Genomic DNA, 26,508 nt, shown 5'->3' on the forward strand with positions numbered 1-26,508 from the left:
AGAAGCGCCCATCTGCTTCTCCACCCCTCCCCCTCTTTTTCCTCTCTGTCTCTCTCTTCCCCTCCTGCAGCCAAGGCTCCATTGGAGCAAAGTTGGCCCGGGCACTGAGGATGGCTCCATGGCCTCTGCCTCAGGTGCTAGAATGGCTCTGATTGCGGCAGAGCGACGCCCCAAGATGGGCAGAGCATCGCCTCCTGGTGGGCATGCCAGGTGGATCCCGGTCAGGTGCATGCGGGAGTCTGCCTGACTGCCTCCCTGTTTCCAACTTAAGGAAAAAAGAAAAAAAATCAGCTTGGAAGTCTTCCCTCCTCTAGAATTTTCTGGAATAGTTTAAGAAGAGTAGGTGTTAGTACTTTGAATGTTTGGTAAAATTCACCTGATAAGCCATCTGATCCAGGACTTACATTTGCTGCGAGTTTTTGATTACTGCTTCACAATTTTCATTAATTATAATTGGTCCATTCATTGTGCCAGTAAGAAAGTCTTTTGTTTTTAAAATACTTGGTTATAAGCTTGTTGACTGAATAATGCCATATAAGCTTGACAGGCAAACTTACTTGTTAAAATTCAAACACTTAGATGTCATTCACAGCCATCAGATTTTTTCTTCTCTTTTTTCTTTTTTGTTTTTTTTCTTTGTTTTCTTTTTTCTTTTTCTTCTTTCCACTAATCAACTGGGTGACTGGAGCTGAGTGGCCCATGAGACCAGGGGACCCTGGAGAACTGTGGATGCTGGAGTGTGAGGAGGTAGACACAGCTGGATCGCCTGCATCTTGGAACGGAGCAGAGGGGAGACTCTAGCAGAACCGTTCAATGAGTGCATTAATGCTGAGCATTGAGGCACCTGTCCTCCACAAGAATCGGTCGCCAATCAAGGTCAGGGAGATAGTGGCAAGCAAGAAAAGAGAGGCTGCAATCCTATAACCCTGTGGCTTCTCCCTACCCATACTCTGGAGGAGCTGGGGCAGAAACAAGAGCCAGGTGTGGAAGGAATCTTTCTACACTATGCTTCGGGAGTGCATAGGCTTTGACTTGTGCTTAGGGTTGAACTTTTTAATTGATTAGGACTGAGTCTGAAATACCCACAGAAACCTGTTCTAATACTTCTGAGTGACCAGAAGGTTATGGAATCTAAGTATTTTTAAGGGACTCAATAGAAAAGCGGGGTTTGATGCAACACATTTGGGACCAATTTGGGAAAGAAAAACCAAACCAAACCCCATGCTCTGTTTGCAGCCCCGTGACATGAGATTTTTAATGGATGGTTTGCATCCGCTTTAGTAACATCTTCTCTACAAACTGTTTCCCTGTTTACCAGGACTCCTGGTGTGGTTGTCCTCTTTCTGTTTAGCTCTCTCCATGTATCAGTTTTAGGTTCCAGAGGGAAGAGGCTTTAATCAAATAGTTTTCCATTTAGGGCATTAGTTAATTTAGAGCCGATTGTCCTGGGGCGACCTGGAAGAGTTCCAGAACGCATGACATACTCTTGGTATATGTGGAATGTTTTTCCTTGAGAGCCCAGAGTGCGATGCATATACATTTTTGTATTAAAAATTAAATTATATAGTTCACAAGTACATACAAAATAGATAATAACAAGCACCATGAAGTGCCATCCAGCTTGAGAAGAAGTACATTAACAAATAAGTGAAAAAATATGACAAATACGGCCCTGGCCAGTTGGCTCAGCGGTAGAGCGTTGGCCTGGTGTGCAGGGGACCCAGGTTCGATTCCCGGCCAGGGCACATAGGAGAAGCGCCCATTTGCTTCTCCACCCCCTCCCCCTCCTTCCTCTCTGTCTCTCTCTTCCCCTCCCACAGCCAAGGCTCCATTGGAGCAAAGATGGCCCGGGCGCTGGGGATGGCTCCTTGGCCTCTGCCCCAGGCGCTAGAGTGGCTCTGGTCGTGGCAGAGCGACGCCCCGGAGGGGCAGAGCGTCGCCCCCTGGTGGGCAGAGCATCGCCCCTGGTGGGCGTGCCGGGTGGATCCCGGTCGGGCACATGCGGGAGTCTGTCTGACTGTCTCTCCCCGTTTCCAGCTTCAGAAAAATACACACACACAAAAAAATATATATGACAAATACGCCAGCCTTCTCTGGACACCTGCTCCTTCCCACTTCCACTTCCCATTTCCACTTCCCACTTCCCCTTCACAGTCCCAGGAGCACCTGCCCTCCTGAATTTGGTGTTACAGATGCATGTTGCTTCACTCTGACGGGGAGAACTTTTCCAGGCAATTTTCTCTAGTGAGGTAGAGGAGAGCCCAAAATATCACTTCCTGACTGTGTGTAATGTAATCGCTTTCCTCCCCTGGTCAGGGTCAGGAGGCCTCCAAGGTGGTTTTCGTGGCTGACCTCCCTTTTTCCATTGTGCTGCCCCACAAGGATTTGCGTCGAAGGACAGGGTCGACTAAAGCTTTTGGAGTTGCTGATATGGCAGAATCTTCCAGACAGGTGACCCCCGATGCTTATCACAGACGGGGAGCGCTGTTTGTGGTGCCATCTGCCATGAGTGGTGTCCCTCACCGGGACAGATAAGGGAGAGGGTGTCGCTGGCTGGCGTGTCCTGAGGTGTCATCACTTAGGCAGGGCTGAGTACCTGCTGGACAGACGCCTCGGCATTCATGTTCCCCCAGGCTCCTGACGAGGACATTAAGAGTCACGGAGTCAGGAAAACCACATGCATCATCTTTCGCTTGTCTCCAATTAGTTACTGGTTTTTCTTGATCAGGGTTCAGTTTGTTATGCAGCCCTCTCCTCTTCCCCCCTGCTGGAACAGTGCACCGATTACCAGGTTTTCTTTGATCTCAAGTTCCTGTACTCCAATGCTGTGATCCAGGTAGCTGAGAGGATGCTAATTGGTTGCGATTGGATTTCCTGAAATAGTCTAGGCATCTACTAAAAAAGGGATTTCATGGGAGAGTCAGGCTTAAATAAATCTCCCTCCCTATATTCTAAATGGGAGGACTTTACAGAGATTTCATTATGTTATTTATTGTGCATCTCCAAGAGTAAAGTATATGTGTGGTGATTATCAAAGTCATTTAACATGGAATTTTAAAAAATTAAGCATTCCCATGAGATGATGGGCTCAGGACACACATTGGGATCTGCTGGAATAGATTTGACTTCCCATGCATTTTTCACTTTGTTGTGCTTGCTTTCTAAATGGCTGCTAATGGCAACAACAAGGAGCTCTCTCTCTCTCTCTCTCTCTCTCTGTGACAGAGAGAGAGAGAGAGAGAGAGAGAATAACAAACCAGATTTTTCAAGAACTAGGTAATTAATCTATCAGTCTTCAAATTATAGAGAGCTCATTAAAAGGCATTTTTTCAAGAATTTTTTTTTCTAGTATCCATGTCTTTTACATTCTCCAGATCTCTTAAGTGCCAAATAGATGACCATTTAATTCCATTAAGGAATGCAGAACTGCAAAAGGAAGTAGAAAAAGGCCTGCTTGTTTTTCCACTGTAGCCTTTCCCGGAGTGTCCATCTCTGGGTGAGCTCTCCTGCTAATGACTGAGTGCTTCTGACAGATTTGCGGTGGTTTCTGTTGCTGGGATAAGCAGACCACAGCGAGCAGACCACAGCGAGCTTCCTGTACTGACTGTGGGGGAAGGCGCCATTAGCAGATAAAGCAAGGTGATAGAGAATAAAAGGAGGGGTGGGCTTTAGTGAATTTTAGAGCTTGGGGAATGGAAGAATCAGGGCAAGAAACATAAATCACATTTATTACGATTGCAACAGGGTTTGGCTGCCCTCTTGCCTTTCTCTGAAATCCCAGTAACCTGGCCAATGGGGGGTGTCTGACCTAGTGAGGCTGAATGTATGACATGAACCCCCTAATTTCTCTGTGGTTATTGTACTTAGTTGTTGTTGTTTTTTTACTGAGATTTTGATTAGCAAATTATCAACTAAAATATCGCTGCAAGGAGCTATCTCTTTCTCTCTCTTTTTTTATTCAGTGAGAGGAGGAGAGGTACAGAGACAGACTCCCACATGTGCCCAGACTAGGATCCATCCAACAAGCCCAGTAGGGGGCGATGCTTTGCCCATCTGGGGCGTTGTTCCATTGCTCAGCAACCGAGCTCTTCTTAGCGCCACAGGCAGAGGCCATGGAGCCACCCTCAGCACCTGTGGCCAACGCCAACTCACTCCAATTGAGCCATTGCTGCAGGAGGGGAAGAGAGAGAGAGAGAGAGAAGTGAGAGGGCAGGGGTGAAGAAGCAGATAGGCACTTCTTCTGTGTGTCCTGACTGGGAATCAAACCTGGGACATCCACACATTGGGCTGATGCTCTACCACTGAGCCAACTTGCCAGGGCTGCAAGGAGCTATCTTTTTAATAATATTCATTAAAAAAATTTTAATAGCATTATTTTAAACAGCAGCTATTAGAAATCATTATTTTCTACAGCTATTCAAAGCTGAATTGAGATGAATAATTTAAAAAGGGGTGATTTCAGTATGGTTGGATATAAGACCAGTGACATAATGTCTGAGACAAAGGGAAATGGAAACGGCATCTTTGATCCTGTGAGCAGCCAGATTGGTGAGGTGCTTTTGCTGAGGTTCAAGATGAGCTTGTATTAGTTTATTTTTCTAAATACTCATCTTTCAAATGGCCCTAAAATATGGTGCCAAGACCCTATAGCACTGCACTGGAATGCTTTTTCCCCTCCACACCTGCTTAGCCAATACGGGTCAAAGCAGGGTTCCTTGAGAGGACAGTTGAGATGGCCAGATACATAAGCAGAATTTCCTCCTGTCATTTAAAAAATACCCATACATATCCAAGGGGATGAGCTCTAGCTGAGGGGAAAATGCAGGGGTGGGGGCATCTGATGGTTTGACTAGTCAGTCTCTTGTAGCCTACTTAATTTCTCTTCCCCACTTTCCTTGTAGTGTTCTCATTATTCAATATACCCAATGTCTAAAGTCATTTTCTGTTCATTTTCTTTCATTAATCAGTAAAACATTTAGTGGGGTTGATGTGGATGGCCCAATATCATGTTTGCGGAGTGAGAAGGAGATTGGTTGAGTGAGGCAAGGTGATTGCCCTCCCTAATACAACCTCACCATTGTGTGAATAGACCGCTGTGAATGGCCAGAGAGGTCTTTGTGGAGAAAATGAGTTTTGAGTGTGAAATGAAGGAGGAGACTGATTCAACTATCAAAAAAGCAAAAGTATTGAGTCTGAAGTTTTAAAAAACAGGAGTCCCCTTTCAAAATTATAGACATGCTGTTTATGGTTTCATTGATCACTCACCTTCGTTTGTAATCCCATGTGTCCTAATCCATAGTTTTAAGCAGTTGAATATTTCTTTCACTGTTGATCAGTTTTCACTTGGGTTACAATTGGCATTCCATGACTAAATTTGCATTAAAGATGGCTAAGTCAGTGAGCTGTAGAAAATTAATGTTAGCTCAGGACTAAATGCAGACTGAGGTGTTTTCAAAGGGATCCAAACAAAATACTTTCATATCTTTCCTTCCTTTTGTGCATTGGTGTGTTCCCTCTGACGCTGAGTGAAGGGGAGCGTATCACCGAGATGTTTGTGCATCCTTGATGCCAATTATTTAGTTGTGTGTAAACTATTTAACTGTAGTACAATAGAATAGAAAAATCTCAGCAGTTAACTGTGCTTCTTTCACAAGGGGCAAAAGCAGTATAATCTGATATAGCCAGGTGTGATACTAGTGTTGCTAATAGGTAAAACTGCCAGAGTTAGTAGCTTGGGATCTCCTTATATTCTGGCTGTAATAAATCATTGGTGAAAATTCAACCTCTATTGTTCTTTATTGGAATTTGAATGAAAATTTCTTTTGATCTAACCTTATATTGCTGTGATGGGCAGTTAACTCATGTTAAGCTTCTGGTGAAGATGTTTGGTGAAATCTTTTATCATTTTTGAGGTGCTGGATCAGTGAGTCTCCTCCCCCAAACTCCAACCAGCTTATGCCCTGAAGTCCCTCTGATGTGTAGTAAGCGCTGGGAATTCTCTTCACATTTTCCCTGAAGTGCTTAACTGTTCTCTCCTCTGTGCTAGTTCATATTTTCATTATTGTGCCTTCCACAGAGTAAAATTTAGTTAAATCTCTTTCCCCCACTCGACAGATCAAGGCTCTCCTACATCTGCCTTTCCTAGTCTGCAGGCGTGGCTGCCGCAGAGGGAGTGCTCAGTAAATATTTGTTGCATTAAAAGTGTTTGCTGAGAGCCTAACCACTACTATGGTGTTTGAAGTTTACCAATTCCACTGGTGTCCTGGAGGTCTGCAATTACATCCTACCTATGTCTTCAGAAGCCTTTTAGCATATTTCTAAGATGAGGAACAGAGGTTCGTATTAAAATTCAATTTCCTACATGTAAAGAGAAATATACTACAGGTAGAGTTTAACTCTCTTATTCCATTGAGACAGGCTTTTGGGGGTGAGGGGAGGAGGTAGGCGGCCAAGTGTTGGTTTTTAGGGACGGGAAAAATCAGAAGTGCTTTTCAACAAAATCTGCTTGATTTTGGTAGGTGGCTTTTTCAGTGAACTTTTATGATCCATTGCTAACACTATTTCCCCCATAGGGTTATGACCACTGGCAGAAATTTTACTTCCTGTTGATGATAACTTGGGTGGCACCATTAATATTCTCTTCATTACTCTACTGAAAACAAACAGCATGTCAAATGAGAGGAGTTAGGGTGAGGGGGTTAGAGAGGAAATAATGCTATTTGCTATGCTAGCAGTATTGCAAGGATCCCTGCTAACCAACTGTGTAGAGAGAACATGCTTACAAGTAGTCTTGGGAGACTATTTATAATCAGTCTATGGTATCATGATGTCATTGTTAATGAAAGAGTTCACTTCAGTTTTTCATGTTTTAAAACTTAGGCATAGAGGCAGTAAACTCTCTGATATTTCATGTAGTAATCTTTTGACCAAAATATCTCTACAGGCAAGTGAAATAAAGGAAAAACAAACAAACAAAAAAACACCAAATGGTACTATATAAACTAAAAAGCTTTTGCACAGCAAAAGACACCATTAAAAAATAAAAAGACAACCCACACAATGGGAGAACATATTCGCCCATATGTCTGATAAGGGGTAAAAAAACAAAATTTATAAAGAACCTCTAAAACTCAATACCAGGAAGGTAAACAATCCAATTAAAACAGGGGTAAAAAAACTGAATAGACACTTCTCCAAAGAGGACATACAGATGGCCAATGGGCATATGTAAAAATGTTCAGCAGTTACTAATTATCAGAGAGATACAAATTAAAACCACGAGACACCACCTTACACTGTCAGAATGACACTCATTAACAAATCAACACACAACAAGCGCTGGTGAGGATGTGGAGGAAAGGGAACCCTCCTGCACTGCTGGTGGGAATGCAGACTGGTGCAGCCACTGTGGAAAACAGTATGGTGTTTCCTCAAAAAATTAAAAATGGAACTGTCTTTTGGCCCAGCTATCCCACTTTCACAAATATATCCTAAGATTCCCAAAACACTGATTCAATAGAAGATATGCACCCCTATGTGTATTGCAGCATTGTTTACAATAGCCAAGATCTGGAAACAGCCCAAGTGTCCATTGGTAGATGAGTGCATAAAAAAGCTATGGTACAGGCCTGACCTGTGGTGGCGCAGTCGGATAAAGCGTCGACTTGGAACACTGAGGTCACCGGTTCAAAACCCTGGGCTTGCCTGGTCAAGGCACATATGAAAGTTAATGCTTCCTGCTCCTCCCCCTTCTCTCTCTTGCTCTCTCTTCCTCTTTCCCTCTCTCTCTCCCCTCTCTCTGAAAAACTAATAAAGTCCTTAAAAAAAAGTTATATTTCATCTTTTTTTTTTCTTTACAGAGACAGAGAGAGAGTCAGAGAGAGGGATAGATAGGGACAGACAGACATGAACACAGAGAGGTGAAAAGCATCAATCATCAGTTTTTCATTGCGACACCTTAGTTGTTCATTGATTGCTGTCTCATATGTGCCTTGACTGGGGACCTTCAGCAGACCGAGAAACCCCTTGCTCCAGCCAGCGACCTTGGGTCCAAGCTGGTGAGCTTTTGCTCAAACCAGATGAGTCCATGCTCAAGCTGGCAACCTCGGGGTCTTGAACCTGGGTCCTCTGCATCCCAGTCTGACACTTTATCCACTGTGCCACCACCTGGTCAGGCTATATTTCATCTTAAAAAAAGGAAAAAAAAATCATCTCTTAAAAAAAAGCTGTGGTATATATACACAATGGAATACTACATGGCTGTGAAAAAGAAGGAAATTTTACCTTTTGTGGTGGCATGGATGGACTTGGAGATCATTATGCTAAGTGAAATAAGCGAGGTAAAGAAAGACAAATATCTTATGATCTCACTTATATGTGGAATCTAATGAACATACTGAACTGAGGAATGGAATAGAGGCAGAGGTGGGCTAACAGGGACCAGAGGGACAGCTGTCAGAGGGAAGGGGGAGGAGGGGATGGCAAAGGGATTAGTGAAACTATATATACATAACACAGAGATATAGATAACAGGACAGCAAATCCCAAAGGGAAGGGGGGCAGGGAGTCAGAGGGAGGGGGCAAAGGAGGTGTAATGGGGGGCATGCTGTTGGGAGGTGAGGGTGTTATATTGAGTGGGACACTTGAATCTATGTTAGACAGTAAATTAAAAAGTTTAATAAAAAAATCTAGGAGGGAATAAAACCCTCAGGCATAGAGATGAATATTTAGTCATTGCTATCAAAAGACTTAGTAGGGTGTGTGTGTGTGTGTGTGTTTATGTGTGAATTGAAACATTAACTGATGTTCCTTTAAGTAAGGGCACACAAAGAGCTCCCATCATATTACAGGTTTAATGGCAGACATCCATTCATGGGTCCGTTGAACCAGGTAGGCTCACCTGATCAACTCCATGGGCTGAGAGGATGGGTCAGGGAAGGGTTTGGCCACTTGAATGGCAGATACCTGGAGTGCTGCATCTGGGAAAGTACTTCTCTTTCCTCTGCTGCCTGCTGGCTGCTGAAGGTAGCTTCCAAGGGGCTCTGCAGGCCTGATGAGTAAGACCTTAGGCTATTGTGAGGTGTCCAGCCAGAAAGAGATGCGTTTTGATGGTCAACCTTGGCCAATTCTCAGCATAGTGAATGGGCACAGTAGGTTTTTATAGCTCCACCAGCCTCAACTTTTAAAATTGTGCCTCTGGGTGTAATTTAGTGAATATATGCATAGGATATTATTATTTATTCATCAACATTGATATGTACTTGTGCAAGGAGGTAGTCAATTTTGCTGTAGAATTGTACATGAATATATAAACATATACATTATATTATATGTAATATATATAATACACACGACACATTATATAATATATACATTAATATATTAGAATCTGGTAAAAGAGCTTTATTTTCCTTAAAAGATTTTTGAAAGTATTTAAGAATCATTGGCCTATAATACAATTTTGTACTATCTTGGTTAAATTCACTTAAGTTTTAATTATACCCATCTTTTTGTGTGTATGTTTGTGTGTGAATTACATGGTATATTAGTATGTTAGCCTGAATGGGAGCAAAATCAGGTCTTCTAGTGCTTGGCCTGACATTCTTAATACTTCGCACTAAAGTGTTCTTCGTTTGCTCTACTCTGGTTGACCTGAGTTACGTCTGGGGAGTGGGAATCCCCACATGCTTAGTGATGCAAGGTAATATTTCCCATCTGTCTCTGAAGTGGGGGATCAGGTTGCATTGCACCCCAAGGGCTTTGGAAGAAAAACCAGCCTTAGACACAAGACACAACGTATCTCTTGTTCAGAATTTAATGACCTGAAGAACTTAAATACTTCTAAATTATTTTTGGGTGTTTTAATAACATTGCTTAATGTAATTGAGTGCTATGCAACAGCAAAAGATGACATGCTGTTTACAGGTCTCCCATCTCCTAAAGATAAAAAAAAAGAACTGGAAAATAGTCATGTGCTTGTTAAATTATTTACAAATTACCCCGTAGCCTAATGAGATGCATGTTAGTGTGAAGACAAACCAGCTGATGTTCCACATCATTTTGCCGAAGGGCATTTTAACATCATGTATATAAACTGTAAGTACATGTAATTCTACACACCGGGAGCAAACAGTATAACTCAGGTTTGTTGTCTCTGTACACTCTCCCCAGCCCTTCTGTGTAGATTCTGATTTAGGCTCATCTGTCTGGTTTTGTCTCAATGAGGATTTATTAGTGGGTACCTGTACAGAGCTAATCATTGATATTTGTTTCTCTGGCTGAGGCTCTAGGGACAGAATTATAGCAGCCCTCCAGTTCAGATGGAAGCGAAGTCATTGACATGCATTTATTTATATCCATAGCAGTGGACCTTTACAGCTTTCTTCTATATTCTTTCTTTTTACAACTTGCTTTGGTTTTACCAGCATGCAAATATATACTATTTTCCAATCCTCAATCATTTCCCTTCCAATAGTTTAAAGATGTTTTGCTTATCTATTCATTGACATTTCATACCCCTTCAAAAATTTGATAACATTTATAAAATACCCATATCTATATATGACTCCTCTTTCTGTCCTTTGTCACATTTTGTCATGACTGATGAGGAGATTTTATGACTTGGAAAAATTTCAGTACATATGTTGTATTTTACATTGGTGAGGAATGTTATTTTGAAACATGCCCAAATAGGTGTCCCAGACTTCCATAAGGTCCCTTCCCATAGCTAGTGTGGAAACAGATAATGAACACCTGATCTAAGTAAACTCTAAAAAAGAGATGGATAATGGATTATGTGTGTGGGGGAAAGTTACACTGATTGCTAAAAAGGTTTTAAAATATATATATTCTCTTAAGGAAAAGCACTTCTCCTTAAGCTCTGAGGGCTTCATCAGAAATATTCTCTTGCAGTGAGGACAGGGTAAATTCTCTCGAGTGGGTCTGAGAGCCTGCTACCTACCCTTAGAGTTAGAAGCTTTTCTGAAACACAATTTTCCATGCCCATAGGGAGTGTGCAGGCTCAGTACATGCACCTGAATTCTTAAAAGCCAACACATTTTTAAGTTCACATTGTGGCACAGTTTATGTTTGTATCAGATGAGGTTTTAGTTGCAGACATTAGAATCTCCAATAGCTAGTTTAAACACAAAGGATTTATTAAGTGATGTAGATAGCTCACAGACTCATTGGCAGGATTGAAAACAGATTCTGGGCTGAGCTCCCAGGAACGACTCCAAGACCATGCTTGGGTTCTTTGACTCCAATAGGTCTGCTGGTGGCATCTGCTCCTTTCTTCTTGCCTTCTTGTGTGTGTGCATGTGCCCTTTCGCCTAATTGCTGTACTTTTTATTTTCCCTTCTGATTGAATTTCCATCTTTCTTCCTTTGGCATGTAGCCTGAGATGTCTTACTTCTTCCAAGAGTCCATCCTTAAGTTTCTGGCTTCCAAAACATCCTTATTTCATAATATCCTCCAGTCCCCCCTATTTTTTTATTAATTTTAATGGGGTGACATTGATAAATCAGAGTACGTATGTTCAGAGAAAACATCTCTAGGTTATTCTGACATTTCATTATGTTGCATTCCCATCACCCAAAGTCCAATTGTCTTCCGTCACCTTCTAACTGGTTTTCTTTGTACCCTCCCCTACCCCAACCCCTTCCCTCTCCTCCCCCACCCCCTGTAACCACCACACTCTTGTCCATGTCTCTGAGTCTCGTCTCATTTTTACCCCCTATTTTTTGTGAATAAAAATTATGTATGTTTAAAGTTACAGTGTGGTATTTTGATATATGTATTCATTCGAAAATGATTATAATAGTCAGGTTAATTAACATATTCATCATCTCCTATAGTTAACCATTTTTTGTGTTGTGAGAACCCTTAAGGTCTACTTTCTTAGCAAATTTCAGTGTACACTACCATATTAGCTTAGACATCATGATGTACATTAGATTTCTAGAACTTATTCATTCTACATAATTGAAAGTTTATACCCACTGACCAACATTTCCCCATTTTTTCTAACCCTCTGCCCCTTGTAACCACCATTCTACTTTCTATTTCTATGAATTTGCCTTTTCTTAAGATTTCATATATAAGTGAAATCACATAGTATATATTTTTTCTGTGTCTTGATTACTTACTTAACATAATGCCTTCCAGGTTCATCTATATTGTTGCAAATGATATGATCTCCTTTTTAAAGGCTGAATAATATCTATCTATCAGCTGTCTATCTATCTATCTATCTATCTATCTATCTATCTATCTATCTATCTATCTATCTATCTATCTATCTATCTATCTATCTATCTAAACAATTTATCTATTAATCCTTCAGTGGATACTCAGGTTGTTTCATACCTTGGCTGTTGTAAACAATGCTACAATGAACGTGAGAGATAAGATATCTCTTTAAGATTGTGATTTCATTTTTGTTAGATAAATATCCAGAAGTTAGATTTATAGATAATACGGTAGTTCTATTTATAATTTTTTGAGGCATTTCCGTACTGTTTTTCATAATGACCACACCAATTTGTATTCTAAGTAGCATTGCACCACGGTTTCTGTTTTTCCACATCATTGCTAACACTTGGTGTCTTTTTGATAATAGGCATTTTAATAGAGTACTTATTGTATATAGCAATTATGCTCTTGTTACAACATTAAAAGTTTACATGTCCTAGCCCTGGCTGGTTGGCTCAGTGGTAGAGTGTCAGCCCGGCATGTGGAAGTCCCAGGTTCAATTCCCGGCCAGGGCACACAGGAGAAGTGCTCATCTGCTTCTCCACCCCTCTCCCTCTCCTTTCTCTCTGTCTCTCTCTTCCCCTCCCACAGTCAAGGCTTTATTGGAGCAAAGTTGGCCCAGGTGCTGAGGATGGCTCCATGGCCTCCACCTCAGGCGCTAGAATGGCTCTGGTTGCAAGAGCCCAGATGGGCAGATCATCATCCCCTGGTGGGCATGCCGGGTGAATCCCGATTAGGTGCATGCGGGAGTCTCTCTGTCTCCCCACTTCTCACTTCAGAAAAATACAAAAAAAAAAGTTTACATGTCCTATCTTTCTGAGTAGCTTGTAACTCCACATTTTACACCTATTTTCATCCCCTAAATCTAGTAGAACTTACTCTAAATGACATATGGCATATTTGTTGCTAAAAAAGAACCACAATCATTGAAAGTGAGAGTCACTGGTTTTTCTTGGAACATTCCACTAGCTCTCTGAGGCATTCTAAATAGTAAACACTTAATGGATGCTGTTGACTACCCTATAGTCAGATTATAGTTCCAATTGATGCCTTTTTTTTTTTTAAGAGAGTGAGAGATAAACAGGGACAGACAGACAGGAAGGGAGAGAGATGAGAAGCATCAAGCATCAACTTGTGGTACTTTAGTTGTACATTGATTGCTTTCTCATATGTGCCTTGACTGGGGGGGGGGGTTCAACTAAGCCAGTGACTCACTACTCAAGCCAGCAACCTTGGACTCAAGCCAGTGACCTTGGGCTTCAAGCCAGTGACCTTTGGGCACAAGCTAGTGATCATGGGGTCACATCTATGATCCCATGCTCAAGCTGACAACCCCATGTTCAAGCTGGTAAGCCCATGCTCAACTTGGCAACCTTGAATTTTCAAACTTGGGTCCTCAGCAACCCAGGTCAATACTCTGTCCACTGAGCCACCACCTGGTCTGGCCAATTGATGCCTTTAAAAAAGAAAACTCCTTGTCCATTATTATTTTATGAATTATATATAGTTGTAAAAACTTGACAGTTTTTGTTGAAATCATCTGGTAAGGAATCTAGCAAATAAATATTCTTTGAAGTTTTAAACTGATAGGGTGCTATTACTAAAAATGTACCTGGTAGGTACTCCCTGTAAATGAATACCTGCCTTGTGCACAAGCTGTGTCAGCGATGGCTGATGCCCAACAGCCATCCTGGAGGGCCATACAAGAAGATGGCATATATAGGTAATGTGCCATCTTCACTTTTATTTGCTTTGTTTTGTCTGATTGGTGAGGCTTCCCTACTTCATTGTCCTTGTGAACATCCTTAAAAACAACAACAACATTTCTCAAGTGTATTCTGTAGGCAGGAGAAAGTGTGGCTTTCTGCAAAAAAGGTCTGTGGTTGAATATCTTTGGGAAACGCAATCCCATCTTGGTGGTCACAATGCTTATTAATGAGCATGTAAAGAGCTCACAGAAAGAAGCTTATTAATGAGCATGTAAAGAGCTCACAGGAAGAAGAAACTGGTTTAATTTTATTTAGCCTTCAAAGTTTCCCTTCTTTATTGGACAGGGGCTCCCTTTTTTCCAAATTACTTTTGAACATCCTGTAGAATTATTCTTAAATTGAATACCCTCGATTTTTGGTAAATGAAAGTTTTATACATGGAATTTGGGTTTAAATAAACAATGATACTTAATTTTGCAATAAGTTAGTATTGGACTCCTTTCTATTGTGATTAGTCCCCTGCCATCCAAGTTAAATGCAGATTTATATGATCACATATTGGTTTTCCTTTAATTATTGTAGTGTTTGATTTGTCTGTGTATGGATAGCCTTCTAAACACTAAGTATTTTTAAAGGCTGGAAGCAGAATTTCTCTTAGGAAGAGAAGTGTCCTTTTAATTTTTTTTAGTACAGCTAGAAAAGCCACTCTTCCCCTTTGGTTTCTGTTCTTCCTTAAACTACCTCCAATACACAGAATCATGTTGGTCATAATTCCTACTTCATAACATACTCGCATCTTTGGAGCATGCAGGAGCTCCCTCTTACTTAGTTGTTTGTTAGTTTGTTTATGATAAGGTAGTAAGCATCCACAGTCCTGGGCCTTAACAATAAGTGACATCTAGTGCCCTTCCCAGTCCCATCTGCCTGCTTCTTCTGCCTGGAGTGCCATCATCCCAGATACTGAGTTCATCATTCCTTTGCTTTTGTTTTTATTTCATTTTCTTGAATCTATATGTTTTCCTGAAATATTTTATGGTTTTTCAGTTTATTAAATAGTTATATCCTGCTTTGTGTAATCTTTTGGAACTTACCTTTTTACCTTTTTTTTTCCTACTTAATATTATATTACCATGATTCAATACTGTTGCATGTTGTTTTAATTCATTCTGCTTACTGAATAATATTCTGTTGTATGAACAGACCACAGTTTATTTAACTACTGCCCTACTGATAGGTGTTGTGAATATTCCCTAGGTCTTCAGTGTTGTGAAAAGTGGTGCTATGAACCTTTTTATACTCAACGATAATCTTGTGTGATATCTATTTAAGGGTGGAATAGCTGGAGTAAGAATGTTCTCTTTAGGAGATAATATCAAACTATTTTCCTAAGAGCTGCATTAACTGACATGCCTAACAGCAGCATGTAAAATATACACGTGATCTGTATCACTCCAACCCTTAGTATTGCCAGTCTTTAACATTTCTTCCAGTTGAATCATTTAAAATGATATCTGCTGTGGTCTTGCATTCCCTTGATCACTACTGATTTTGATTGCTTTTCTATTTTTTTTTAACTGACCTTATTTGTTTCCTTTTACAAAGTTCTCTTCATGTCTGTTGTCCATTTGTCTGTTGTGTTATTTTTTTTCTTTTGATTTATAGTTCTTTATATAACTTTCATATTAATCTTTGGATGATTTTGTGTATTGTGAATATCTTCTCTGTGAAGGTTTATAATTTTAGGGGGGGTTAAGACTCTTTTTTCATTGTGATAAAATATATAAAACATAAAACTTACCATTTTAAGCATACAATTCCCTGACATTAAGTACATTCACTTTATGTAACCATCACCGCCATCCATCTCCAGAACTTTTTTTTATCCTGAACTGTACCCATTGAACAACTGCCCATTCCTCCCACCCCTCATCCCTGGTGCCTGCTAACTTCTATTCTACTTTGTCTCTATAAATTTGCCTATTCTAGGTATCTCATGTTAATGAAGTCATATAATATTTGTTCTTTTGCGTCCAGCATATTTCACTTAGCATAATGTCTTCAGGGTTCCTTTATGTTGTAGTATGCGTCAGAATTTTCTTCCTTTTTAAGGCCATATAATATTCTGTTGTATAGATATGCCACCTGTTGTTTATTTAGCCATCTGTGGACATTTAGGTGTGTCTTCTGTTGGCTATTTTGAATAATGCTGCTGTGGACATGGGGCTTCATATACCTGCTTGAGTCCACGCTATAGTTCTTCAGGGTCTGTACCTCTGAGTGGCATTGCTGGATTGTATAGTAATTCTATGTTTAATTTTATGAGAAACCACCATAGTGTTTTCTACAGCAGCTGTGTCATTTTATATTCCTGCTAGGAATGCACAAGGGTTCCAATTTCTTTCTACATCCTCACCAAACTTTTCTTTTCATTAAAAAAAAATTAAAAATAAACAATTAGCCATTCTAATGGGCATGAAGTATTTTCTTATTGTGGTTTTGACTTACATTTTCCAAATGAACAATGATGTTGAGCAGCTTTTCATCAGCTTGAGGACACTTTTGAAGATCTTATGAAAATTATGGACTTTCTGTACAGAAAAGTGTACATATGGCCACCATATGTATTTGCATTAATAACCAAGCGGAGGACATCACAGGCCTCCTGAATCCCATTTGGGGAGGCACAGGCCAGATTCAAAACCCTTCCTAAGGAATTGATATTATGGTCAGATAGCTTTCTCTAAGCCATTGCTGTAAAGACAATAGGCTGAAAAGTTTTAACTATTAATAGTTAAGAAATGTGAGAAATTAATAGTTTTCAATGGAAATATAGGTCTTTCTTCAGGATACAGTTATCAGGGGTAGAGCGGAGAAAGAAGGGGAGACAGTCCTGGGAACATGATAAGGCTGTACATCAAAGGGAATTGGTCTAAACATTAGAGCAGGGCGAACATTTGCTATTTTGGGATGAACTCATGGGGAATGTAAGAGTCTGATGCCTTTTATCATGCTGGGAATTCAAGTCACAGTCAGACAGGGCAAGCAATACGTAAATTCTTTTTTATTTTATTTTATTTATTCATTTTAGAGAGGAGAGAGAGAGAGAAGAGGGGAAGAGCTGGAAGCATCCACTCCCATATGTGCCTTGACCAGGCAAGCCCAGGGTTTCGAACCAGCGACCTCAGCATTTCCAGGTCGACGCTTTATCCACTGCGCCACCACAGGTCAATACGTAAATTCTTTTAAGGAAAGATCCAAAACAAGTCCAAGGTTTGGAATGTCTAAATTGAGTTTGGGAAGTATGGACAACTGAAAGTCCGTGTGGGTAGCTTCAGGGAAACCTGGAAGCAGAGCTGGGAACGAAGACTCAGGGCCAAGGAGCTCGTGCCTGAGCCATGGGCGTCATCTGGAGATACTAGGGCAGGGCAGAATACTTGCTCTGTAGCAGCCATTTTCGTCCTTTTTCACCTCATGGCACAAGAAGCTAATTACTAAAATTCTGCGGCACACCAAAAACTATATCTTTTGCTGATCTGATGAAACAAAATAGGCATAATTTTGATTTATTTACACCGGACACTTATTGGTGTGTTGGCTGTTGGTATTTTTTTCACTTGACAATCTAAGGGAAAAGAGGTCAGTGTTCCTGCCCAAATAGTCAGGTATTGCTTGTTCTAAAAATTCTTGTGGCGTGCCAGTGTGCCTCTTGTGTCACACCAGTGGAAGATTGTTGCTTAACAGGTTCCATCCAATGGTGCTGGTGTATGAGACAAAAACATTTTATTTACCACTAATAGAACCTTGACATGGAGAGGTCTTGATAATTGTCTGGGAGAAGAGCAGTCACTGAAGAATGTGGCAATAAAGCCTTCATGTTCTAGCAGTGGGATCAGAATACAATCAGGCTTTGAGTGAGACCAATAGCCGGCTAGCTCAAGGTTCAGCTAGCATTCACTGCCTTAGGGCTCAGTATAGCCCTTGACTAGAGAAAGGCTGGGTCACTCTGGGCACACCTAGTGAAGAGGCCTGACTGTAGGAGTTGGAATTACCTAGGGCAGAGATTTTCAACTTTGGCTGTGCAGTAGAGACAGTTGGGTGGCTATAAAAATCCTTGTGGTCCAGCATGCTTCAGACCTAGTAAATCAGAATATCTGGGGGGAGGTGGAATACGGGTATCAGTATTTTCTAAAATTCCCCAGTGACATTATTAATGTGCAGCCAAAATGAGAACCTCTGATTTAGGGGCAAGCAGGCAGATAGTCATTACGTATCCTAGTCATCTGTGAAAAAAAAAATTAGTTCTAAAATAATTTGAGTTGAAACTAGATTGCTGAGTCAAAATCATTCTCCTTAGTTCCCTCCACTCATTCAAGAGCAGGATTCTTGCCTAGCTCTCAAAAATGCATTCAACGTGCCAGTGCTTTTCAAACTTTATGTGCATGCCAATCACCAGTGTTTATGATATAGTAGATTATTTGCATTCTAACAAGCACTTAGGTGATGGTGATGCTGCTGGACCACAGTTTGAACACCAATGTTCTAGGCTCATAACCATTGAGCGGCTTTTACTCATTCTTTTACTTATCACATTTATCAAAATGTGCTTACTACTTGCAAAGCATTCTGCTATTTAGGTACTGGGGATGTGATGGTGAATAATAAAGAGACAACCCTGCCCTCAAGAATCATAAAATCTAGGAGCAGAGGCAACAAATGCATCATTTCACAAACTTTACTTAAATACAATTTTGATTAGGACCAGAAAGGAAAAATATAGGCTACTATGAAACCACATTATAAGAGAGCCTAGATGTAGTCAGTGGGATATGATGGTGACTCATGAGGTAAAGTAAGCCCCAAGGGACCCATGTTGTGTACTGAAGGCTCACTCTGACTGTGAGAACCTGTTGACTTCTTCCTTCAGTTTCCATAAGCCCTGGATATATTTAGTATATTGACCCTTTTTCCTGTTGTGCATTTTCCCATGGTGGCCTCAGCCAATTCCTTCACTTTCCTTAGCCACTCAATTTCCACTTCTGTCTCTTTTCTGAGCTCTAGGTTCAGGTTTCTAACAATTGTTGGATTGTTGAACATGTCAACCAGGAGACACATTAGCCTCTAAAACCCAACACATTTGGGACCCTCTCCACCAAATCAACTATTCTATATCTCTGACAGCATCATCACTATTTTTTTTTTGCCACTCAGGCAAAACTGAGCATTAAAAAACAAACAAACAAGCAAACAAACAGATATGGAGTTCAGTATTGTTGGCCCAAGAATGCCAGACACATTTTGTCATCTGAAATAGTTGTATATTACATTCATTTGCTTGATAGGTGACCTGAGATGAATAAAATGCTCTCTCAGTGAATACAGTTTAAATAAGATATGGGAGGAGGGAAAGAGAGAAGGGAACTAACATTCATTTAATTTATGTGTTTTCGCTACATATTTTATGTACCTTAACTCATCTAATTCTCCCAGTAGCTTTCTAGGTAGGTATTGCTGCCTTCCAAAAATTTAGATGTCCTTATTTTGGTTTTCTTTGGATTATTCTTTTTTCTTTCTATGCTTCATTATGGACATGTTTTACTGAATCATCACCTTCCAAGTCACTAATTTTCTCTTCAGCTGGGTCTAGTCTGTTGTAAATCCATCTATAGCTACTTAATTTATTTTTTTACCTTGTATTTTTTAGTTCTAGAATTTCCATATATACATATTCATTATAGTTCTTTGGTGAGAGTCTCATCGATTTTCTTAAGCATGTTTATCAGTTATTTTAAAGTCTGTTTCTAATAACCATACTATCTGGATTACCTGTAAGACTGTTTCTATTGTCTGTTTTTCTTTTCCTTCTTGTTTTGTTTCTTAGTGTGGCTGGTGATTTTTAATGAAATGTTGAGCATTATAAATAAAGAACTATGGAGGCTCTTGATGGAATGTTTTTCCACAGAAGATTTTTTCTTCAGCTTCTGACTAGCAGGAAGAGTTTTAGAGTAGGAGCAGATAATCTTAATTCAATCTCTCTTACCTTGAGGATGTAGCCCTTCAGGGGTCCTAACTGAAAGCTTAGAGTGTATCCAGGGCTCCTCCACTTTGGTGAGCTCTGAACTCCAATTATATTGTATTATTAGTGTTGACAACTCATTTCTTTTCTTTCTTTTTTTTTTGAGAGAGAAAGAGAGAGAGAGAGACAGTTGACAGACAGGAAGGGAGAGAGATGAGAAACATCAACTTGTTGTTGCAGCACTTTAGTTGTTCATTGCTTTCTCATATGTTCCTTGACTGGGGGTTCCAGCTGAGCCAGTGACCCTTTGCTCAAGCCAGCAACCTTGGGCTTCAAGCCAGTGACCTCTGGGCTTAAGCCAGAGACCATGGGTTCATTTTTGTGATCCCACGCTCCAGCTGGCAACCCTGTGTTCAAGCCGGCAAACTCAGCTTTTGATCCTGGGTCTTCAGCGTCCCAGGTTGGTGCTCTATCCACTGTGCCACTACCTGGTCAGGAAGTTTATCATTTCTTTAGCATCTGTTTTCTGTTATACTTCTTTCCCTTCTTCCTGTGAAATTTACAAATCATCATATACTTAAGTGGTGGTGGTGGGAAAGAGTTTGCAGCAATTTCTATACTTCTTTACTCTGGGAATTTGAGCTTTCAGATTCTTGTGGTCTTGTTTTTTTTTAATTTAAAATTTTATTTAGAAAATTAACTTTAACAGGGTGACATTGATCAATAAGAGTACATAGGTTTCAAGTAAGCATTTCTATAGCATTTGAGCTGTTGATTATGTTGTGTACCTGTCACCCAAAGTCAAATCATTTTCTGTCACCTTATATTTGTCCTTTCCAAACCTTTACATCCTTCCACTACCTTTTCTTCTACATTGCCCTCCCTCCTGTCTCTCTCCTCCTGGTAACTGCTTCACTTTTTTCCCTCCTCCTCCCCCCCTTCTTCTCTCCTTTTTTTTAAAAATTAATTTTAATGGGTGACATTGATAAATCAGGGTACATATGTTCAGAGAAAACATCTCTAGGTTATTTTGACATTTGATTATGCTGCATTCCCATCACCCAAAGTCCAATTGTCTTCTGTCACCTTCTAACTGGTCTTCTGGTTTTCTTTGTAACCCTCCCCTCCCCTCCCGCCCCTCTCCTCCCACCCACCCCATAACCCCCACACTCTTATCCATGTCTCTGAGTCTCATTTTTATGTCCCACCTATGTATGGAATCATATAGTTCTTAGTTTTTTCTGATTTACTTATTTCGCTCAGTATAATGTTATCAAGGTCCATCCATGTTGTTGTAAATGATCTGATGTCATCATTTCTAATGGCCAAGTAGTATTCCATAGTATATATATATATATATATCAAAGCTTTTTAATGCACTCGTCCACTGATGGACACTTGGGCTGTTTCCAGATCTTCACTATTGTGAACAATGCTGCCATAAACGTGGGGGTGCATTTTTTCTTTTTGAACAGTGCTATGGTGTTCTTGGGGTATATTCCTAAAAGTGGGATAGCTGGGTCAAAAGGCAATTTGATTTTTAATTTTTTGAGGAATCTCCATACTGTTTTCCACAGTGGCTGCACCAGTCTGCATTCCCACCAACAGTGCAGGAGGGTTCCCTTTTCTCCACATCCTCGCCAACACTTATTCTGTGTTGTTTTGTTGATGAGCGCCATTCTGACTGGTGTGAGATGATATCTCATTGTGGTTTTAATTTTCATTTCTCTAATGATTAGTGATGTTGAGCATTTTTTCATATGCCTATTGGCCATCTGTATGTCCTCTTTGGAGAAGTGTCTATTCATTTCTTTTGCCCATTTTTTGATTGGCTTGTTTGTCTTCCTGGTATTGAGTTTTACAAGTTCTTTATAAATTTTGGTTATTAACCCCTTATCAGACACATTGTCAAATATATTCTCCCATTGTGTAGTTTGTCTTTTTATTCTGTTCTTATTGTCTTTAGCTGTGCAAAAGCTTTTCAGTTTGATAAAGTCCCATTTGTTTATCCTGTCTTTTATTTCACTTGCCCGTGGAGATAAATTGGCAAATATATTGCTGTGAGAGATGTTGGAGAGCTTACTGCCTATGTTTTCTTCTAAGGTGATTATGGTTTTATGGCTTACATTTAAGTCTTTTATCTATTTTGATTTGATTTTTGTGAATGGTGTAAGTTGGTGGTCTAGTTTAATTTTTTTGCAGGTAGGTGTCCAATATTCCCAACACCATTTGTTGAAGAGGCTGTCTTTACTCCAATGTATGCTCTTATCTCCTTTGTCAAATATCAGTTGTCCATAAAAGTGTGGGTTTATTTCTGTGTTCTCAGTTCTGTTCCATTGATCTATATGCCTGTTCTTATGCCAGTACCAGGCTGTTTTGAGTACAATGGCCTTGTAGTATAACTTGATATCCGGAAGTGTGATACCTCCCACTTTATTCTTCCTTTTCAAGATTGCTGAGGCTTTTTGTGTTCTCTTTTGGTTCCATATAAATTTTTGGAATATGTGTTTTATATCTTTGAAGTAAGTCATTGATATTTTAATCAGTATTGCATTGAATTTATAAATTGTTTTGGGTAATATAGACATTTTAGTGATGTTTTATAATTTTTAGAGTACAAGTTTTTAATCTTCTTGGTTAAATTTACTCCTAGGTACTTTATTATTTTTGGTTGCAATAGTGAAGGAGATTGTTTTCTTAATTTCTCTTTCAGACATTTCATTGTTGGTGTATAAAAATGCCACTGATTTCTGAATATTAATTTTATATCCTGCCACCTTGCTGAATTCATTTATCAGGTCCAGTTAGTTTTTGACTGAGACTTTAGGGCTTTCTATGTACAGTATCATATCATTGCAAATATTGATAGTTTTACTTCTTTTCCAATTTGGATGGCTTTTATCCCTTCTTCTTGTCTGATTGCTGTGGCTAGGACTTCCAGAACTATGTTGAATAAGAGTGGTGAAAGGGGGCACCCCTGCCTTGTTCCTGATCTTAAGGGGATTGCTTTTAATTTTTGCTCATTGAATATGATTTGGCCATGGATTTGTCATAGATGGCCTTTATTGTGTTGAGGTATGTTCCCTGTATTCCCACTTTGCTGAGAGTTTTTTTTTTTTTTAATAAATTTTTATTAATGGTAATGGGATGACATTAATAAATCAGGGTACATATATTCAAAGAAAACATGTCTAGGTTATTTTGTCATCAAATTATGTTGCAAACCCCTCGCCCAAAGTCAGATTGTCCTCCGTCACCCTCCATCTAGTTCTCTGTGCCCCTCCCCCTCCCCCTAACTCTCTCCCTCCCTCCCTCCCATGTCCTCCCTCCCCCCCCCACCCTTGGTGACCACCACACTCTTGTCCATGTCTCTTAGTTGCTGAGAGTTTTGATCATAAATGGGTGCTGTATTTTATTAAATGCTTTTTCTGCATCTATTGATACTGTCATGTGATTTTTATTCTTCCTTTTGTTTATGTAATGAATCACATTGATTATTTTGCAAATATTGTACCAGCCTTGCCTCCTGAGAATAAATCCCACTTGATTATGATGTATGATTTTTTTCATGTATTGCTGGATCTGTTTTGCTAATACTTTGTTGAGAATTTTAGCATCTAAGTTCATCAAGGATATTGGCCTATAGTTTTCTATCTTTGTGTTGTCTTTGCCTAGGTCTGGAATGAGGATTATGCTTGCCTCATAAAAGGAGCTTGGAAGTCTTCCCTTTTCTTGAATTTTGTGAAATAGCTTGAGAAGGATAAGAGTTAGTTCTTCTTTGAATATTTGGTAAAATTTGCCTGTGAAACCATCTGGCCCTGGACTTTTGTTTGTTGGGAGTTTTTTGATAACTTTTTCAATTTCTTTTGATGTAATTGGTCTATTTAGGTTTTCTGATTTTTCCAGGTTGATTTTTGAAACATTATAAGTTTCAAGGAATTTGTTCATTTTGCCTAGGTTGTCTAATTTTTGGCATACAGTTATTTCATAGTATTTTCTTACAATCCTTTTTATTTCTGCTGTGTCCATTGTTACTTCTCCACTCTTATTTCTAATTTTATTTATTTGAGTCCTCTGTCTTTTTTTCTAGATGAGTTTGGTTAAAGGTTTATCAATCTTGTTTACCTTTTCAAAGTACCAGCTCTTGGTTTCATTGATCTTCTGTATTTTTTTTAACCTCTATGTCATTTAATTCCACTCTGATCTTTATTATTTCCTTCCTTCTACTTTCTCTGAGATTTGTTTGTTGTTCTTTGTGTAGTTCTTTTAGATGTATGGTTAGGTTGTTTATTTGAGCTTTTTCCAGCTTCTTAAAGTATGTCTGTATTGCTATGAACTTCCCTCTCAGGACTGCTTTTGCTGTATCTCATAAATTTTGCATTGTTGTATGTTCATTTTCATTTGTTTCAAAAATTTTTTTGATTTCTTCTTTGATCTCATTGTTAATCCATTCATTATTTAATAACATGCTATTTAGTCTCCAAGTGTTTGAATGTTTTTCAGTTTTTCTATTGTAGTTGATTTCTAATTTCATGCCGTTGTGATAACAGAAGATAATTGATATGGTTTTAATCTTCTTAAATCTATTGAGACTCATTTTGGATCCTAGCATGTGGTCTATCCTAGAGAATGTACCATGAGCACTTGAAAAGAATGTATATTCTGCTGCTTTAGAGTGAAAGGTTCTAAAGATATCTATTAAATCCAGTTGATTTAGTATGTCCTTTAAGGCTGCTGTTTCTTTGTTAATTTTCTTTCTTGAGGATCTATCTACTGATGTTAATGGGGTATTGAAATCCTCTATTATTATAGTATTGCTGTTGATCTTGCCCTTTATGTGCATCAAGATCTGCTTTATAAATTTAGGTGTTCCTATAGTAGGTGGATAGATATTTATAATGGTTATATCTTCCTGTTGGATTGCTCCCTTTATCACTATGTAGTGACCTTATATAGCCTTTGTTTTAAAGTCTATTTTGTCAAATATAAGTATTGCTACTCCAGCTTTTTTTTTTTCATTTCTAGTTGCATGAAATATTTCTTTCTATCCCTTTTCTTTCAGTCTATGTGTCTGTTTTGTTTTGAGGTGGGTCTCTTGTAGACAGCTATGTATGGGTCCTGTTTTCTTATCCATGAAGCTACCCTATGTCTTTTGATTGGATAATTTAATCCATTTACATTTAAAGTTATTATTGATATATAGTTGTTTATTGCCATTTTATTCTTTAAATGTACATTATTCCTTTTCTAGATTTCCCCCCCTTTGTCCGATTTACAACAGGCCCCTTAACATTTTGTGCAGCATTGGTTTGGTTGTAATAAATTCCTTGATTTTTTTTATCTGAAGCTTTTTATTTCTCCTTCAATTTTAAATGATAGCCTTGCTAGATAAAGAAGTCTTGATTGTAGGCTCTTGCCCTTTATGTGCATCAAGATCTGCTTTATAAATTTAGGTGTTCCTATAGTAGGTGGATAGATATTTATAATGGTTATATCTTCCTGTTGGATTGCTCCCTTTATCACTATGTAGTGACCTTATATAGCCTTTGTTTTAAAGTCTATTTTGTCAAATATAAGTATTGCTACTCTTGTTTTGCATTACTTTGAATATTCTTTTCCTTTCCCTTCTGGTCTCTAGTGTTTCTGTTGAGAAGTCAGATGTCATCCTTATGAGGGCTCCTCTGTAGCTGATTGACTGCTCTTCTCTTGCAGCTTTTAGTATTTTTTCTTTATTCTTTAATTTTGACATTTTAGTTATGATATATACCTTGGTGTAGGCCTCCTTGGGTTCCTCTTTAATGGTACTCTCTGTGCTTCTTGAACTTGTGTGACATTTTCCTTCATCAATTTAGGGAAGTTTTCAGCTACGATTTTTTCAATCAGGTTCTCTATCCCTTGTTCTTTCTCTTTTTCTTCAGGAACCCCTATGATGTGGATGTTGTTTCTCTTCATGTTGTCACAGAGCTCTCTTGGAGTTTTCTCAGACTTTTTGAGCCTCTTTTCTTTTTGCTGCTCTGCTTCTGTGCTTTTGTTTATCTTGTCCTCTAAATTGCTAATTTAATCCTTTGCTTCATTCAGCCTACTTTTAATTCCTTCTAGTGTAGTCTTCATTTCTGATATTGTATTTGTCATTTCTGACTGGATTTTTTTTATGATTTCAATGTCCTTTTTTTTGCTTGATATCTCTTTATTTAGGTGCTTATTATGTCCATTCATTGTTGGTCTAAGCTCTTTGAGCTCCTAACAATCATTATTTTAAACTCTGCATTGGTAATTTGGTTATTCCCATCTCATTTAGTCCTTTTTCTGGGGATTTCTCTTGTTGATTCATTTGAATTGTATTTCTCTGTCTTCCCATTTTGTCTGTGTAGACTCCTTTTTTGAGTGTGTTGTTTGTGTAGCTAGCTGAGTCTAAGGCTGGTATTGTCTGCCTCCAATTTCCAGTGGTGTTGTTTCTAGATCTTCTTCGGTTGGCATCAGCTGTTGTTTGTAATCTGCTGTGGGCAACATGTCTGCTGTCACTGCTCTTTTTGC

At 39.3% G+C, this 26,508-nt stretch overlaps 1 protein-coding gene across 5 annotated transcripts in view; it reads left to right on the forward strand.

Moving 5' to 3' along the window:
• Positions 1-26,508, forward strand: part of FRMD3 (FERM domain containing 3) — a 350,901-nt gene that overhangs the window by 64,639 nt on the left and 259,754 nt on the right. Inside the window, exon 1 of one of the 5 annotated variants that reach the window (XM_066257014.1) lies at positions 692-747. The exons of the other annotated variants lie outside the window; for them this stretch is intronic. Coding sequence (XP_066113111.1) covers positions 700-747 — 48 coding nt within the window. The 5' untranslated portion in view covers positions 692-699. Of the gene's footprint in view, positions 1-691; positions 748-26,508 lie in introns of those variants that run through there. 5 annotated transcript variants of the gene reach the window in all.

The sequence above is a fragment of the Saccopteryx bilineata genome, chromosome 2, assembly GCF_036850765.1.
Source record: "Saccopteryx bilineata isolate mSacBil1 chromosome 2, mSacBil1_pri_phased_curated, whole genome shotgun sequence".
NCBI classification, from domain to species: domain Eukaryota; kingdom Metazoa; phylum Chordata; class Mammalia; order Chiroptera; family Emballonuridae; genus Saccopteryx; species Saccopteryx bilineata.